The sequence below is a fragment of the Tupaia chinensis genome, unplaced genomic scaffold (genome assembly GCF_000334495.1).
Source record: "Tupaia chinensis unplaced genomic scaffold, TupChi_1.0 Scaffold143584_1, whole genome shotgun sequence".
Classification (NCBI taxonomy): domain Eukaryota; kingdom Metazoa; phylum Chordata; class Mammalia; order Scandentia; family Tupaiidae; genus Tupaia; species Tupaia belangeri.
In genome coordinates this window covers 8,744,017-8,760,392 of record NW_006203430.1, presented here as the reverse complement: position 1 = coordinate 8,760,392, position 16,376 = coordinate 8,744,017, and the positions used below count along the sequence as shown (strand labels likewise).

General features: G+C 57.3%; 2 protein-coding genes across 5 annotated transcripts in view; one reads left to right on the top strand and one right to left on the bottom strand.

Moving 5' to 3' along the window:
* The window catches only part of NOC2L (NOC2 like nucleolar associated transcriptional repressor), a 16,425-nt gene extending 4,559 nt beyond the window's left edge, over positions 1-11,866 (top strand). The window contains exons 6-20 of the mRNA XM_006164157.3: positions 219-339; positions 422-512; positions 2,730-2,808; positions 2,960-3,070; positions 3,547-3,660; positions 4,264-4,452; positions 4,656-4,795; positions 5,976-6,087; positions 8,109-8,222; positions 8,444-8,545; positions 9,630-9,773; positions 9,900-10,013; positions 10,780-10,912; positions 11,254-11,343; positions 11,636-11,866. Coding sequence (XP_006164219.1) covers positions 219-339; positions 422-512; positions 2,730-2,808; positions 2,960-3,070; positions 3,547-3,660; positions 4,264-4,452; positions 4,656-4,795; positions 5,976-6,087; positions 8,109-8,222; positions 8,444-8,545; positions 9,630-9,773; positions 9,900-10,013; positions 10,780-10,912; positions 11,254-11,343; positions 11,636-11,742 — 1,761 coding nt within the window. The 3' untranslated portion in view covers positions 11,743-11,866. The remainder of the gene's footprint in view (positions 1-218; positions 340-421; positions 513-2,729; positions 2,809-2,959; positions 3,071-3,546; positions 3,661-4,263; positions 4,453-4,655; positions 4,796-5,975; positions 6,088-8,108; positions 8,223-8,443; positions 8,546-9,629; positions 9,774-9,899; positions 10,014-10,779; positions 10,913-11,253; positions 11,344-11,635) is intronic.
* Positions 11,867-12,171: 305 nt separating this feature from the next.
* SAMD11 (sterile alpha motif domain containing 11) overlaps positions 12,172-16,376 on the bottom strand; it is a 19,832-nt gene continuing 15,627 nt past the window's right edge. For 3 of the 4 annotated variants that reach the window (XM_006164074.3, XM_006164076.3, XM_027766505.1), the window contains 7 exons: positions 15,487-15,649; positions 14,275-14,390; positions 13,979-14,057; positions 13,375-13,889; positions 13,021-13,145; positions 12,612-12,722; positions 12,172-12,493 (listed from right to left, as the gene is read on the bottom strand). In XM_006164074.3, coding sequence (XP_006164136.1) covers positions 12,257-12,493; positions 12,612-12,722; positions 13,021-13,145; positions 13,375-13,889; positions 13,979-14,057; positions 14,275-14,390; positions 15,487-15,649 — 1,346 coding nt within the window. In that variant the 3' untranslated portion in view covers positions 12,172-12,256. The remainder of the gene's footprint in view (positions 12,494-12,611; positions 12,723-13,020; positions 13,146-13,374; positions 13,890-13,978; positions 14,058-14,274; positions 14,391-15,486; positions 15,650-16,376) is intronic. The other variant, XM_006164075.3, reaches the window with a different exon arrangement.

Here is a 16,376-nt window from a genome sequence, read left to right as displayed (position 1 = left end):
AAGGGGTAGAAAGGGCGAACTCTAGACAGCAGAGCTGGCCGTGGTCCAGAATCCAGGACTGTCAGCCTGTCCTGTGAGGCTCCTGAACCAGACTTCCTGCCCCGTGTCTGAGAATGTGGGTGAGGGTGCCTTTCTCTCACGGAGCAGTGCCTGGAGAGTGGCTGCCTACTCAGTGTAGCCCACGGCTCCCTCATGTTCTTGGTGCTTCTGTTCCTTAGCTGCACCTCAGTCCAAAGCTGTTCCATGAAGTCGTGCAGGCATTCCGAGCAGCTGTGGCCACCACCCAAGGGGACCAGGAAGGTGCTGAGATCAACAAATTCCAGGTCACAGACAGCACAGGTAAACTGCAGAAAGGGGACCCGGGAATCAGGCTTTTGCTTTCTCTGTTCTGTGTGCAGCATCTAGGGTCCTTTTGTTACAGTGTTCAATGCTCTGGTCACTTTCTGTATCAGAGATCTCTTCAGCTGTCTCCAGAAGCTGCTGTTCAGAAAGGCACCGAAGGACAGCAACAGGTAAGAGGGAAGGGGGCAGGGTTGAGTGGACTGGGGTGGGATGGAGGATATGATCAGGCTGTGCACCAGGGAAGGCAGCTTTGTGGCCTAGACCAGGGCGTCCCCAACCCCTAGGCTGTGGACTGGTGCTACTCATGTTGCCTCCTCGGCTCCGCCTCCTGTCAGATCAACAGTGGTATCATATTCTCATGGGAGCATGACTCTTTTGTTGTGTGGTTGTTTCATTGTTCATTGTAACATGGTAGTGGTGGAAATGGGGTGCCCTGAGGATGTGGTGCCTTGGGTCATCCTGGGTCCAACCACACACACACACACACACACACACACACACACACACACATACACGCTCGGTCTATGGAAGGGTTGTCTTTCACAAGGTTGGTCCCTGGTGCCAGAAAGGTTGGGGACTGCAGGCCTATGTCTAGCTAAGGCAGAATGGGGACAGAGCCAGGCTCTTTGTGGGACCTGAGAAGACAGGGGCAAGAGAGACTGTTGGAAGAGGCCCTACCCTCTGTCACTTTCTTTGAAAATGGACATTTCCTTCCTAGGATTTCTCAGGTATATGGACTGTGCTCCAGGTTTTACCCTTGAATTTTCTCATTTCAGGGCTTTCTTCCCTTTCAGACATAAAAGTTCTGTTTGTGTTCTTTGACCATTATCCTGTGGCTGGCTCGTTTTCAGGAGGCATCTGTGTGTGTAGGCAGAGACTTCACTGGTGCTGGATCTGAGGCCCTCAGCTTCCGTATTAGAGGAGGACTGGGCAGAGGAGGAGAAGCGCTTAGTGTTTGGTAGTGTGTGATCACACTGGGGCCGGAGCGCCTAGACCATCAAACTTGCCCCATGGATTGGGCAGAGGAGGCTGGGGAGGGACTTCATAGAGAGAAGCATTTAGTAGGACATGTATCACGTTGAGGCTGGAGGATCTAGAGGTTGAATGTGCCCTGGACACTTTGCAAAGGAAGGGGGCCCTAGGAAGGGTACTGCCAGCAACACCTGGCAGGGTGTAGAGAGGCAGCAGAAGCCCTGGAGACGGGCACTTGTGGGTGGTAGCAGCCCAAGCTGGGCTGTCAGTGGGTCAGCAGGATGTGTCCTCTTGGAGGCAGCACTATCTGAAGGGTGGGGAAGCTGACACATTGCGAGGGTGAGGGACAAGCACTGGGATGAGTGGCAGCTAGTGCACACAGCCTGAGTGGGGCTGCAGGGGCCGAGGGAGGGCCTTCCTTCCAAGGTGGCCCCTGCACCAGAGGCAGCCAAGGCCTTGGCAACCGTGGTTGCCATGAAACGGCAGGTGGGTTTGGAGAGAAGCGCTGCTTCCTGGGTTGGGGTGAGCGGCTGCAGGTGTCTTAACTGTATTGTTCCAGGTGCAGAGAGGGTTGGCTGATGGGGAGGCTTTTGGGGGCTCCTGCTTTTTCCTCTTCATATGATTTGGCAGGTTTTCGTGCATACATGTCGTGTGGTGGGCTCTAAACAGTAGAAGTGTTCTGTTCTCTAAACAGAACACTGCCTTTAGGAGTGTGAGCCACCATTGCCAGGTGCCGATTTTCTAGAAGTTGAGGGTTTGGAGTTCTAGGGAAAACTATTTTTTAAAGCATTTATTTAATTTTATTATTATTATTATATTTTAATTTGACCAGAGAGAGAGGGAAAGTGAGAAAGCAGATCTGGGACTTGAACCGTGGTCTGCCATATGAGAGTCCAGCATCTTGATCACCATGCCACTTGCAGGTCCTGGCAAAAGCTAATTATATGAATTTGGGTGATCAGGGCTTATATGAGCCAAAGGAAACCAACCTGCAGTAGTTAGGGGTAGACTCCAGAGGCCTTGGGGCCTGTTGTGGTAAGGATGTATGTGGTGGGGGTAGGGCTAAGAAAACCCAGACGAGGTTTATGTCAGGAAGAGAGGTCGAGGCTGGGAGTCTCTCTGGGGGCTCTTGGGAAGGGGCTAGCCCTGGGCTCAGGGAAGAGTGAGTGGGGTGTCTGGGGAGGGTGGGACTGTGTTCAAGACTATGGAAGCCTGTGGGCAGGGCTGGTACTGCCCCTCTGGGTGTCTGGGTCATCCATGAGGTGGTACTGATAAGCCTCTCTCATCAACTTGTAAGAGGCCCCGAGCTTTTGGTGGGGAGGATGAGGGTGGCGAGGGGTCTCCCCCCAGGGTCATGCGCCCTTGTGTTTAAGCTGTAGAACCTCATGCGGATGGGGTGGGTGTGGTCTCTGCAGGGTGCTGCAGCCATCCAGCAGTCCGCTCTGGGGGAAGCTCCGCCTGGACGTCAAGACATACCTGACCTCGGTCGTGCAGGTGCTGTTCTGGTGAGGGAGGGGTGTTGAGTCCTGGCCCTGTAGCCTACCTGCTGGGCTTCTGTCTTTTCCTTCCTGAAGAAGGACCTGGGAATTTTGACTATGTTTGGTTGAGAGGATCAGGGCCTCACTGTCCCTTTCTGCTTCCCCAGCTGGTGACCTGTCTGGCTGAGGCCACGGTGTCGGCAGCTGTCCTCCAGCACATCAGCAGCTTGGTCCCCTACTTCCTGACCTTCCCCAAGCAGTGCCGCATGCTGCTCAAGGTGAGCATCTCTGTCCCCCCTCACCACCATCAGCATAATTGGGATGCACACTGCCACCCCACAATCACTTCCCAGCCAGCTTCTCTCTCCATGCCCTGCTGGGGTCTCCTGTTCCAGGTAGCTCCCACCGTCAGTGGCAGCATAGCTCAGTCCGTGTGGGAACAGGCTCCTCTGAGGCAGCTGCTCTTTGGCACGTTTGACAAGAACCACAGCAGGATGTACTTTTCTTGTGACCTACTGTGTGTTGACCTGCACGTGCATATGTGGCTGGCACATGGGGGTTGGGGAGTATTGTACTCTGTTTTGCATTTTAGTTTCTATTGCTCTAACTGCAGCTTCCCCCTGCAGTGTTTTGGGAAGGGCCCTTTCCCAGGGGTGACCACAGAAACCTCTGGACTGGCTCAGGCAGCGGTGGGCCAGTGCTGGAGCATCGTGAGTGAGAGGCTGGGGTAGGCGGTGACATTTTTCTCCCTCAGAGGATGGTGGTCCTGTGGAGCACTGGAGAAGAGTCTCTGCGGGTGCTGGCCTTCTTGGTCCTCATGAGAGTCTGTCGGCACAAGAAGGACACCTTCCTGAGCCCCATCCTCAAGGTAGCATGGTACTCCACATCCGTGTCTGTGAGGTCAGGCTGGGAGTCTAAGCCTGAGTGCTGAGTAGCCTGGCACTGGGGCTCTTGGAGCAGTTTCCTCATGATAGGGATGCCTGGACTCTGTTTTGCACAGCTCTCTGTGGGGGAAGGGCCTCTTGTCTTGGTGGATGAGGATGTTGGACATGGATGGAGTTAGGAACCTGTCTGAGGCCATAGCCAGGATCCAAACTCCCTGCCCAGCCGAAACCTGTAGTGGCAGGCCCTGTGCACAGAAACAGTTTGGAAAACTCCTGTAGGGCTCTGCATAAGGCAGTGGCTTCCCTCCCTCCCTCTCGGGCCCTTGGTTTTCTCCTTGCCTATTCTACAGTATACCCCTCCCTTGCCGTGGCTGTCCACATGAGACTCCTCCCCTTTGTGCACCTCAGACTGCCCGGAAACATGGAGGCCCAGGAGCTGGGAGCTATGTAGGGGAGAATCTGTGGCAGATATGCTGGGCTGTGGCTTCTCTTTGAGAGAAAGGCTGCAGCGTGGGCAGGTGGCCAAAGCCCAGTGGGGTGTGGGAGCTCTGAGGGCTCCAGTGGTCCTGACTGGGATCTCCTGACAGCAAATGTACATCACGTATGTGAGGAACTGCAAGTTCACCTCCCCCAGCGCCCTGCCACTCATCAACTTCATGCAGCGGACTCTGACCGAGCTGCTTGCCCTGGACCCTGCAGTCTCCTACCAGCACGCCTTCCTCTATATCCGCCAGCTCGCCATCCACTTGCGCAATGCCATGACCACTCATAAGAAGGTGTGGGCTGGGGTTGGTCCTTGCTGGTGGGGGCTGGGCACATAGTGCTCCATCTGGCTGGGGCCTGTTTGTGGTTGAAGAGATGCACCCTGCAGCAGTTGCTCTGTCAGGAAGGAGCTGGGCCCTCATGGGACCCCTGGGGTGACCCTGGAGGGAGAGTGTACCTTGGCCTGGCCAGAGGTAGACTTCATTCTCTCTGACAGGAGACATTCCAGTCTGTGTACAACTGGCAGTACGTGCACTGTCTCTACTTGTGGTGCCGGGTCCTGAGCACCATCTGCCCCAGCGAAGTCCTGCAGCCTTTGGTCTATCCCCTCTCCCAAGTTGTCATCGGTTGTATCAAGTGAGTTGGACTGGGTGGGCAGGGCTGTCCTGAGGGCGGAGGGGAGACCAGGACCAGCCTGGGGAGCAGGATGAATAGACCCCAGGACTGTGGGCATGCCTCTGATGTCTTGGGCCTCCAGGGTATGGGGCCTGTGTTGGCAGTCTTTTGAGAGAGGGCCAAGGGCTCCTATGTCCGCATGAGAAGACACTCTGGACTCCTGGATAGCTGGGCTTGGTGGTCACCTGGGGAACGAGCTCCTCCCAGGGCAGTGTAGCCACACACGACCCAGCTCTCATGTGTTGGGGGTTTGGGTGGGTTTGTGTGCAATGTGAAAGGAATTTGGGTTCATTGTTCATCAGCATGGAGTCCTTGGACGCTCTGAAGCAGTGAGCTGCATTTTTAGTGTGTTAAGGTCAGGATTGGGGCGAGGGGGACTAGTGCCACAGGAGAAAGTGGGGGCAGTGATGGTGGCTGGGTGACCTGTGTACCTCTGACCAAGAGAGATATTTCTGACCTCCCAGAGGAGATTCTGCCTGAGCCCTGGAAATGCAGGGTTGGGAAAGTAGGTGGGAGATCAAAGCAAAGAAGCCCTGAAAGCAAGGATCAAGAAAGGAAGGGAGTGGGACCAGCAGTTAGCGTAATGGCTATGTCGTTGGACTCCCATGTAGTCGACCTTAGTTCAAGTCCCGGACCCGGTGGCCTAAACTCATGCCGGGCACGTGTGCGTGCGTGCCCAAGATCCTAAGAGGAGAATGTAGAAGGGATTGTGGTGTGGCCATCCCCCTTGGGGGGGTGATTTCTCACTTTCTATCTCTCTGTCTCTCTCTATCTGGCAAGCGCACGCGCCCTATAGCAAAAAACTCTCAAAAAAAAAAAAAAAAAAAGGGAAGGGAGTTAGGAATGAGTGATTTCCCATACGTTAAAATGAAATCAAGCTACACCCCTTAGCCCCATTACAGCAAAGAAGCATGTCCTTAACACTGGGACTTAGTCAGGGTGCCCTGTTCTGTTTCGAGGAGACTGATGCCACCTTCCATGGTGGGTGTAGCCACTTGCTCAGACAAGTGACAAGGAGCATCCTCTTGTGAAGCTGGGGTCCCATGTGGGATGGGGCTCTGAGGCAGTGGGGTAGGGAAGGGGAGGCTGGTTAGGGGGATAGCTGCCAGAAGTGGCTTACTCCCACCTTCTCATCCCACAGGCTCATCCCCACTGCCCGCTTTTACCCGCTGCGCATGCACTGTGTGCGTGCCTTGACCCTGCTCTCAGAGAGCACAGGGACCTTCATCCCAGTGCTGCCCTTCATCCTTGAGGTGAGTGGGTGATGTGACCCGGGGTCCTTCTAGAGGATTGTTTGCTCCTCAACAAGCCTGTGCTATGAGGTGTTCTGTAACTCTTGCTCCATCTGGAGGATGTAGGTCTTGTGAGAACATTGCTCTTGGCACTGTCCAGGCTGGTGGCGGGGGTTGGTGGGTGTGTCCGGGGTGTGATGATGAGTTGTGGGCATGAGGATGTGGATTTACAGGTCAGAGAACAGAGTCTGTGTTTGCCCAAGATTGCAGAGAGCTGGGCCCAAAGCCCAGACATGTGATTCCAAAGCTTTGCTCTTGCCTCCGAGCACCCCTGCCTGGGCAGTTGTGTGCCTGTATGAAGAAGGCTAGAGTCTGAAGCCAGCTTCCCCACTCCCCGAGTGGCTTCAGCCTCACTGGAGGCCTGGAGTAGTATTACAGCTGGTGCTCAGGGCTGGGCTTGTTCCTGACCGGGATGGGAAGGGAAGGGAAGGAAGCCCCGGGCACGGCCCGATTCCCATCCACTGAAGCAGAGATACTGTGGTTTTGCCTCCTGTGAATGTCCTTTGGAAACCATATCCACTCAGCCAGCTGTGACCTCTGACTGCTCAGCCTGTGGCCCCTCTGTGTCCCAGCATTCCTGTTGTGGCCTCTTGCTCTTGGTGTATCTGTCCATCTCTGCTTACGGTTTCCCCATCTCATCTTCGCATTGTCTTTCTCTGCCTTTTTCTCTGGACAGTCCTTGAACAGTCTTAGCTTGTTGCAGCTGTGTCCTGCAGGTTTCCCTCACATGCAGGGTTCAAGCCTCTCTCCAGAGAGAGCCAACTACAGAGGCTGAAGCAGAACTTCTGCCTGCAGGGTGTCCCTGCCCTTCCACCTTCCCTACTCACCTTTAGGTCTAGGCTAGAGGAAGTGCATCACTTTTAAGTCCAGGCTAGAGGAAGTGCAGTACCCTCCCAGGGAATGACTTCATCACTAGTGTCTAGTGTCCGTAGGAGTATTTTGAACTGTCCAGCATTCTTCCTGCTGCAGGGGTCTCCTGTTGGCTAGAAGCCTGACCCACTTGGGCGTCCCACGGCCTGTTTTCCTCATCAGGTGTTATTGCTTGAATTTTGAATCTCCCTGGTTCTGACCCCTGTGTGAGGGGTCTTCTAGTGGTTAGGGAGTGGTCCCCAAGCTGAGTTTCCGCTCTGCTCCCCTGGTAGTCTACTGGACCTGCAGGAGGAGGTAGCCTGTGATTTCTGTAGGGGGTGTGGGAGGGGAAACTCTGTAGGCCTTCACCTGAGCCCTCTGTCCCTTCCTGTGCTCTGTTTCTCTCTGTTGCTGCTTTGTCCTTTCAACCACCCAGATGGAGCTGGTGAGCTGCAGCTGTGCTGAGAGTTGGTTGCAGCTGCAATAGCTCTAAATGAAAGACTTTTCTTTGTATTTAGACACTGGTTCTTATAACTTGCTAGTTTTAGGGGAGGGTCAATGCTCCTGGCCCTACCCATCTGACTAGCCCATTTACAGGACAAGGGAGCCAGAGCACTAGAAGGTGGACCAGATTGTAGAGGGGTCTGCAGGGCTGGCGCTGCATCAGCCACTTCCTCCTGGTCTCAGGATGGGTCTTCTTGTAGTGAAGTTAAGGACCAGGGAGCAGCAGGGCTGGGCTAATACGGCCCTTGGGACAGATCTTCCAGCAGGTTGACTTCAACAAGAGGCCAGGGCGCATGAGCTCCAAGCCCATCAACTTTTCCGTGATCCTGAAGCTGAGAGTTGGTTGCAGCTGCAATAGCTCTAAATGAAAGACTTTTCTTTGTATTTAGACACTGGTTCTTATAACTTGCTAGTTTTAGGGGAGGGTCAATGCTCCTGGCCCTACCCATCTGACTAGCCCATTTACAGGACAAGGGAGCCAGAGCACTAGAAGGTGGACCAGATTGTAGAGGGGTCTGCAGGGCTGGCGCTGCATCAGCCACTTCCTCCTGGTCTCAGGATGGGTCTTCTTGTAGTGAAGTTAAGGACCAGGGAGCAGCAGGGCTGGGCTAATACGGCCCTTGGGACAGATCTTCCAGCAGGTTGACTTCAACAAGAGGCCAGGGCGCATGAGCTCCAAGCCCATCAACTTTTCCGTGATCCTGAAGCTGTCCAATGTGAACCTGCAGGAGAAGGCATACCGGGTGAGGCAGACAGGAGTGGGCTTGCTGTCCTCTTGAGTCCCAGCACAGTGGGAAAACGGGTTCCCCAGTCCCAACCTCGGTGGTCCTGGGTGTGGCCTCCTGGAGGTCCTGGTTGTGGCCTCCTGGAGGTCCTGGGGTATTCCCTCTCAGCCCCTGCCTTGGAGGTGAGTGCTTGCCTCCCTTGCTGCCCCTGATGACTTGGTCCTCCCCTTGCTCCTCAGGATGGCCTCGTAGAGCAGTTGTATGACCTCACCCTGGAGTATCTGCACAGCCAGGCCCACAGCATTGCATTCCCTGAGCTGGCACTGCCCGGTGTCTTACAGGTGTGTACCACTGCCCAGGCCTCCCTGGGCTTGCCTTGTGGCTGACTTAGACTCTTTAACAGACTTGGCTGTCCATGTGCACAGGCCAGAGAGGCATCCTTGTCCTGGCCACATAGACCTAGTAGCAGAGCCTAACCAACTGGCAGCCAGACCCCTCTCCAGGCCACAGTTTTGGAGGGCATGGTTGAAGGAGTGTCCCCCGACTACATGCTTTCCTGGGTGTCCTGGGTATGAGAAGGTGGGCAGGCTCTCAGGTGGCAAGAAGCTCAGCTAACGCTTTTGCACACCCCAAGTCAACTTCACTTTAGGGGAGTTGGGCTGGGGTTGAGGGTACTCCTTCTTCTGGGAAGCTACTTCTGGGCCCCAGGGGGCTTGATCTCAGCCCAAGTGTTTCCCATCTCAGGCCAGCACCTGTTGTGGGAAGGCAGGGACTGCTGTCACTGTCTGTCTGTGTTGGGTGGGATGAGCACCGTCAATTGTAGGCCTGCTTGGGGCAGCAAGCGGGTAGGACATTCAAATACAGGGATGTGTATATGTGTGTGTACACATGCCTGGTGCTCAAGGAGTCACAGACACATAGCCACGCACATATACTCTGTCACATCTGGGCACGGTCAGCAGTTAAGGCATGTGGTGGTCACACTCTGGTCTTCCCTTGGCTGGCGATACCCAGGATCTCCTGGCTCAAGGTTTCAGGGATGGAGGTGTAGAGTAGGGGCTGGCAAATTTTTTTGGTAAAGAGCCAGATGGTACGTATGGTTAGGTTTGCAGGTTATGTGATATATCGCAGCTGTTCAGCTGCTCAGCTCTTGTCAAAGCACAAAAGCAGCCATGGAAACACTTGCGTGAGTGTGGCTGCATGCCAAGACTTTATTTACAGAGATAGGCAGCAGGCAGGATTGGCTGGGGAGGGTGGATTGATGCTGCCACTGCCCCCATACCCCCACGTGCACTGGGGCTCAAAACAAATGAGATCCACATCTCCTTTCTGCCCTCGTTCTCCCCTGAGGTTTCTATGTGTGGTTTTGCATGGGTGTAGGGCAGCTCTCTGCCTGGAGTGGGCTAAGCTCCCTGCCTTCTGCAGCTGAAATCCTTCCTCCGGGAGTGCAAGGTGGCCAACTACTGCCGGCAGGTGCGCCAGCTGCTCGAGAAGGTGCAGGAGAATATGGAGTACATCTGCAGCCGCCGCCAGAAGGTCTCCTTTGGCGTGTCTGATCGGCATGCAGTGGTCAGTTGGGAGTCGGCATCTGGGCCCTGGGAGGTGGTGTCACCTGAAGATCTGCACTGGGGCATGGCTGGGGCTTGGGGATTTGCCCTGGGTGGGGCATGATCCCAAACTCTCCCTACTCCTTAGGATGCATGGGAGAAGCAGACCCGGGAAGAGGGGACCCCACTTACCAGGTATTACAGCCACTGGCGGAAGCTGAGGGACCGAGAAATCCAGTTGGAGATCAGCGGCAAAGAGCGGGTAGGGCTCGGGGCCTAGGGGCTAGGTGTCTGAGTGTGACTGGCTGTGACTGTGACTAAGACCTGGGCAGGGGGAAGGGGCTGTTGGGAGAGATTGGACCTGCAGACAGCCCCAGGGTTAACGACAGCGGGGGGAGGGTGGGGGCTGTTTCTGGCCTGACCTAATGTGGCACTGTGGCTCCTGACAGGGCAGCAGTGACTGGGGAATTTAGCTCAGAGTGAGTGGGCATCACACAGGTTTATTTCATGGCCCCTAGGAGGGGGGCCCAGGAGGCCATTCCTCCTCCTCCAGCCTGATGGGCTTGGGTCTTTGGGGAATCAAAGTGGCTATACTGACCTTGCCCGGACCAGCCTGTATGGACCAGGAGGACAGACAAGGAGAGGTTAAAACAACTTTGCTTAGACCCTGGACTGGCCCGTGCACGTGGGAGACAGGGTAACTTGGGGGACTACAACCTTCTAGGTCAGTTCTGGTAGCAGAAAGACTTCTAAAAAAGTGACTAAGCAGGGTTCTCTGAGGGGGCTGGACTGGGCGGTGAGACTAAGAGGGGACATCAAAGGGGGAAGGAAGAAGGCAAGGTGTGCTGTGGTCTGGTGGCCACTGTCAGATCACGTACTACAGCGGCCAGGCTCAGCTGTGGGCCGGGCCCTGCAGTGGAGGATAAAGGATGGCACCCAAGGCTGAGGCTTGGGTGTGGGTCTGGCAGCCTGGATTCTGCAGCTGCCTGCCCATCCCCACCCGCTGCTCTGGTTCTGGGTCCTTCTAGCTGGAAGATCTGGACTTCCCAGAGATCAAACGGCGCAAGGTGGAAGACAGGAAGGACGAGGACAGGATGGAATTCAAGGATCTCTTTGACTTGGACAGTGCTGAGGAAGATGCCACCGACTTCCTAGAGAGAGGTGGGCCTGTGGTGCTCCCAGCATGTGCTCTAGGGGGGAGGGGACAGGCGTAAAAGGCTCTCGAGGATGCTCTGCCCCTGCGACTGGTCTGTCTGATCCAGGGCAAACCTTTGGGCCTCTGTCACCAGCCGTTTTTTCCTCTTTGAGGTGGGGGCTTTCTTGGGATTGGTGCCATGGGCAGTTCTGATCTCCCACGTAGGGGGGAGGGTAAGGGTGAGTGGTCCTGCCAAGTGGCCCTGAAGGGTATCCAACCAGGGCAGTGTACTACCCCCACTGTGCCTTTGCTGGTGGTCCCTTGGGGTAGGAGTTACAGAGACTCCTCTTTGGTTCCCAGGAGAGAGGGATTCCTGGCTCCCTGAGAGCTCGGCAGGAAGTGGAGAACGAGGAGGAGGAAGACAACGGAGATGAGGATGACAGCCTTAAATCAGTAGGTGGGTGCCTGGTTCCCAGGAATGAGGGGGCTGCGACACTTGAGCCTATTTGCCCAGGAACTGTCTTGGATGTGAGTATGTAGACAGGACCCTGAGAGGGCGGCTCTAAGCTAGACCCATGCCCCTCCTTGGGGATACCAGGCCAGCTGCTCCGTTCTCACCAGCTCTGGCAGCCGGCAACAGCCGCCCGGATAAATTAATTAGTGCCGTGATTAATTAGTGATGAGTAACCTCCAAGGCTGGCTTCTTCCTGATAAAGCAGAATTTATGTAGCCTTAGTTTCTCCCTGCAGATGGAGACGCAGACAAAGAGGCGGGGCTGGACCCCGGGGAGCTGTGGCAGCTGGCCCAGGGGCCAGAGGACGAGCTGGAGGATCTGCAGCTTTCAGAGGAAGACTGAAGTTGGCCCTGCCTGAGGGCCTGCAGGGGCTGGTAGGCCTAGAGGCCCTGAGGTCACAGGGCAATGGATGGAGGACAGGCCTTTATTTTTATGGCATAACAGACCAAACGTACCAGGAGCTGTGCCAGTCCTGGAGCTGTAGGCTTCTGGGGTGGGAACCAGCACCGTGGAGCCTGCCCACTGCCTCCGCCTCCACCCCCGCCCCCGCCCTTTTGAGGCTGACCCTGATGTCTGGATGTACAGAGACCAGCCCAGTTCCAGAGGGAGGTGTGAGAGGGGCCCCCCTTGACTTCTCTACCTCCTTCGTCTTTGGTTTGTCTACAAAGCCTGGGCCCCAGGGCCTAGCACCAGGCTCTGCAGTCACCCCCAGAAAGTCTTTGGAAATGCGTTCCTTTCTTCTGAAGTCATATGTTTTTCTTTTAAAAATTCTTTGTGTTTTTGTGTCCCAAACCAAAAGGAAAAATAAGCTGTGGGGGAGGGGCTGTCGCAGGGGAGGAGTTTGGCTCCTGCCAGTTCAGCACAGAGACTGGGAGGGGTCTGGGGCGCCTGGGAGCAGAGCCATGGTCCCGTTCTCCTGCTTGGGTGAGGCTCGGCCCCCCCCATAGCGGGGGGTGGCTGTTGCTGGGGACAAGGGCGGCTCTCCTGTGGTGAGCTCCCGCTCCGGAGGAGGCCGCAGGCTTGGTGGTGGCAGCAGTGGCAGAGCCACAGGGAAGCTGGCCATGTAGAAGACTCGGCCCAGCCGCTTGGCCACCTGCAGAGAGACAGGCCTGGGTGGAAGGCTGTGTAAGCAGCTGGCCTGTAGCCAAGAGGCTTTGTGACCACCCCCCAACAGTGTCTGGAGCCCCTGTGCCACTCCCCAGCCTGCTCACCTGGGCCCGAATCTTGAGGGCAGGCCCCAACTTTAGCCCCATGGTGGTCAGCAGGTGCTCCTCCGTCAACAGTGGCAAAGTCTCACCATCTATCCCTTGTTCTCTGAAGACCTGGGTGGGGGCAGAGGTGGGGGTGGGTCAGGGCCTGGGCACCGGGTAACCTGCTTGCCCTGCTGGATCCTTCTAGCCCAGCAGGGGCCCAGAGCAGAGCCAAGAAGTGGTGTTTGTGCAGCTTGCAAGAAAATTTCAAATGAATAACCACCTTTGTGTTGGGCATGTGCCAGAGTAGAGGCAGCACAGACAGGGGATGGGGACAAGGGGGTGGGGAAAACAGACCAGTGTCCCCCTCCCACAGCACTTTTGGGGAGGTAAGTTTGGGGCTCAGCCTTGCCCCAGGAGCCCCCCTCACCCTGGCGTACTCTCCACAGCCAGACAGGCCCCCCACGAAGCTGCAGACATCGTCCACGGTCCACTTGCTGACATCTTCAGGGGCTGTGGCCTCCTCCCCATCCGTGAAGAGTCCCCCCACTGCGCCTGAGTTGGGGGTGGGCCAGCGTTATTAGGGTTTACTGGCTCTTTCCTATATTCCCACCCAGGTCTGCTGACCTTTGCTTGCTCTGATTGCTTAGAAATGTGTTGGAGACAAAAGGGTTTGGTTTTTTTCTCCCCCCAGGGGTTCCACGCCTGCACCCCTCCCTCGCTAACAGGGTGGCTGCATTGGGTCCCTTGATGCCCCATACAGCCTGGGAAAGGGGGTGCCCACCTGTGTGGAAGTAGGGACTAACAGCATAGGGGAAGCCCAAGGGCAGTGGAGGGGGCAGTGTGGGTGCGGAAAGAAGCCCCTTCCCCTCAGCACTGGCTCCTCCAGCTGGGGCTTGGCCTGGAGTGGGGCCCTGGCCCCCTGTAGCTGTCATCTCCGGGTCCTCTCCATCTGAGTCTTTTGGAGGCTCTTCCTCAGAGCCATCTGGTGTCCAGAGTCCAGCTCCTGTCGTGTCCTTGGATTCATTAGGCCGGGATGAGGCAGAGCCAGGCGCCCCCTTCTTGGGGGCTCTGCGGGCAGACTCCCGGGGTGGGGTGGGCGGCCCGGGGCCCGGGGCGCCCTGCGGGGGCAGGGCTAGCAAGGGCGCAGAGCTGTGTTTCAACACTAGCATGGCCCCGCGCCGATGCAGTTCCTCGGCGCCCTCATGGGGGCGCGGGGCGGCCTCGGGCGCTAGCAGCTGCGGACGGTGCGAGTTCTCCAGTTCCTTGTGTCGCAGCAGCTCAGCTGACATCTCCAGGCTGGCCAGGGAGGGCAGACAGCAGAGCGTCAGCCCTCAGCCCGGTCCACTGGGTGCCCGGTCCCATCTCCTAGCCTCAGCAGCACTTACCGGGCCAGGTTCTGCTTACGCAGGAGCTCCTGCTGTCGGGCGAACATCTCTGCCTGGGCTGGGGGTAGGAAGCCGTATCCTGGTGGTAGGGGGACAGGCCGCAAGGCCATCCAATCTCACTCCCCGCCACCCTGGCCTGTCCTTTGGCTCCAACACGGTCAGGGGTGGGTCCCACAGGAGCACTCGTGGACGCAGGGTCATAGGCAAACCCAGATAGCCCCACAGGAATGACCGATGGCACGCGCACCGATAGCCCCCCCAGGACACAAAGGGCTCACACATCGTCTATTTCTCACCTGGTGTCTGGCACAGAGCCGAGGGCACCCCCAAAAAGGGGGGCCTGAGATGGGGACCCAGGGCGATGTGAGGGGCATTCTGGGGCGACAGCAAGGGAGGCGGCTGCGACAGCTCCCTGTGGACCGCGGGATAGAGAGCGGTGTGCACTGCAGGACCCTGCTCCCTTCCTAATTCCTCACCCCGTTCCCGTAACTATCCCGGGGCGCCCTCCCTCCAGCCACCTCCGCTAATTGCTGGCCCCGCGGGCGGTCGATGCGCCGCTCGTTACGGCTCCGGGTCGCACGCCGCCCCCGCCCCCGCTGGCGGCGCCAATTAATCTCCGCGGCGGCGCGGAGGCGCTGACCCGGCAGGCGGCGGCGACTGCAGCGGTAATTACCGCGCAGGGCGCGCCAGCCCCCCATCTCCTCCCTCCCGCCGCTGTCTCTTCCCCCAGCGATGCGGACTCTGCGGCCGGGGGGCGGGCGTAATTAGCCGCAATCCGGGAGGCAGCTGAAGAGTGAACGCTCTGCAGCCCTGCGTGGGGGCTGCGGGCGGCGGCAGCCCTCGCGGTGGGTGGGGGAACAGAGGCTCCGCCACCGCCCTCCCTTGGTCAACTCGGCCCTGACTAGCGCAGGAGGCCTCGCCTGTGCCGCAAAGGGCTCCAGTAACTGAATTGGAGGTGACCAAATCGGTGGCTCTGCCCAGGTCCCCTTCTTCACCCCCCAGCTCTGCGGTCCTCTAGCCGACCCCCTTTTCCAACTTACTTCAGGATTTCCACACCTATCCTCTCTCCCACCTTCTCCTACCTGTGAGGGGAGCAAAGCCCACAGCCATCCTGGGGGCATCTTGACTGAGCATGTTCCCCAAATGCTCAACTGGAAAACCGAGGTTACCTTTAACTTTCCTGCCCAGGTTGGTGGGCACCCTCCCACACACACATTCTGCACTAGAAATGGTCCCTCGGGCCTCTGGCCAGCAGAACCTTAGCTTAGAGCTGAACACAGTGCTTGGCACACCTGGGGCGTGGAATGTCCACATGGCTGTGCGCCGCCCTGATGGAAGAGTGCAGTGCGCATTACAACCCCTGGGATGTGATGTGGTGGAGTGGCTGAGAAAGGACGGAGGGAAAGCTGTGGGCATAGCCCGCACAAGTCAGGCAACAGACCTGCCAACTCAGGAGCATGTAGAGACTGGGGGGGGGTGGGGCTCTCCAGAATGCGGGACCCCAGTACCTCTCTGAGAAGGATGGGGCAGAAGTTAGGGCGGCGCCTTCCCGATGCTGAGCCAGGCCCTGCTTCCGACGTTGACCTGCTGTGGATGAGGGCAGGTGGACTTCCAGGCCACTGGGGCTTCTCAAAGCTGCAGCTGCCACCTCCTGCCGGACCCTCAGGAGATCTGGGGTGGAGGGGTGGGGGCAACAGCAGTGACTCAGAGGCTGGGCTCCCCCTGGACTTTCCCTCCATCCTGGCACACAGAGGACATTGGCCCCAGGGACACCAAGGAAAACAAGCTCCAGAACACTGGGACGGGTGGTCACTGGGGCAGAAAGATGAACCCTAGGGCAGTGGAGACAATGTGCAACAAGAGCCACAAGAAGCTGGGGGGAGGGACAGGTGAGCACCGGAGAGGAATATGTGGACTTCGGTAACCCAAGTGAGGTGGGAGGGAAGGAGATTCCCAAGCTGGGAGCTAGATGGGCTTGGGAGGAGGGGGTGGTCCAGTAGTGAGGGCGTAGGTCAGTTCCTGGAGGGCAACAAGAGGAGAATCCAAGGGTTGAAGTGGGCTTCAAACACAGGGCTGAAACTACCCAGGAGACACCTTCTTAGGTAAGAGGCAAGGAAATTTGAGATCCAGACACCCAGATACGAACGGCAAAACTTGTCACACCAATAGCAATGCAAGCACAAGTCCACACAAGCCGATGGACATGCAGTGGAGGTTGCACTGAGTCACTTGGGGCCGATACACACTTGTGTTCACGGGCACACACGTTGCACACGCTCACACAACAGTGTCTCATGCATTCTGCTCCCCAGCCCGGTTCTCTCCATCCTGCTTAGGGCTGGGCCTCCCGAGTCTCCCGCAGCAGACACTTGTATAGGCTCCCCCGCCCCCGGCGGCC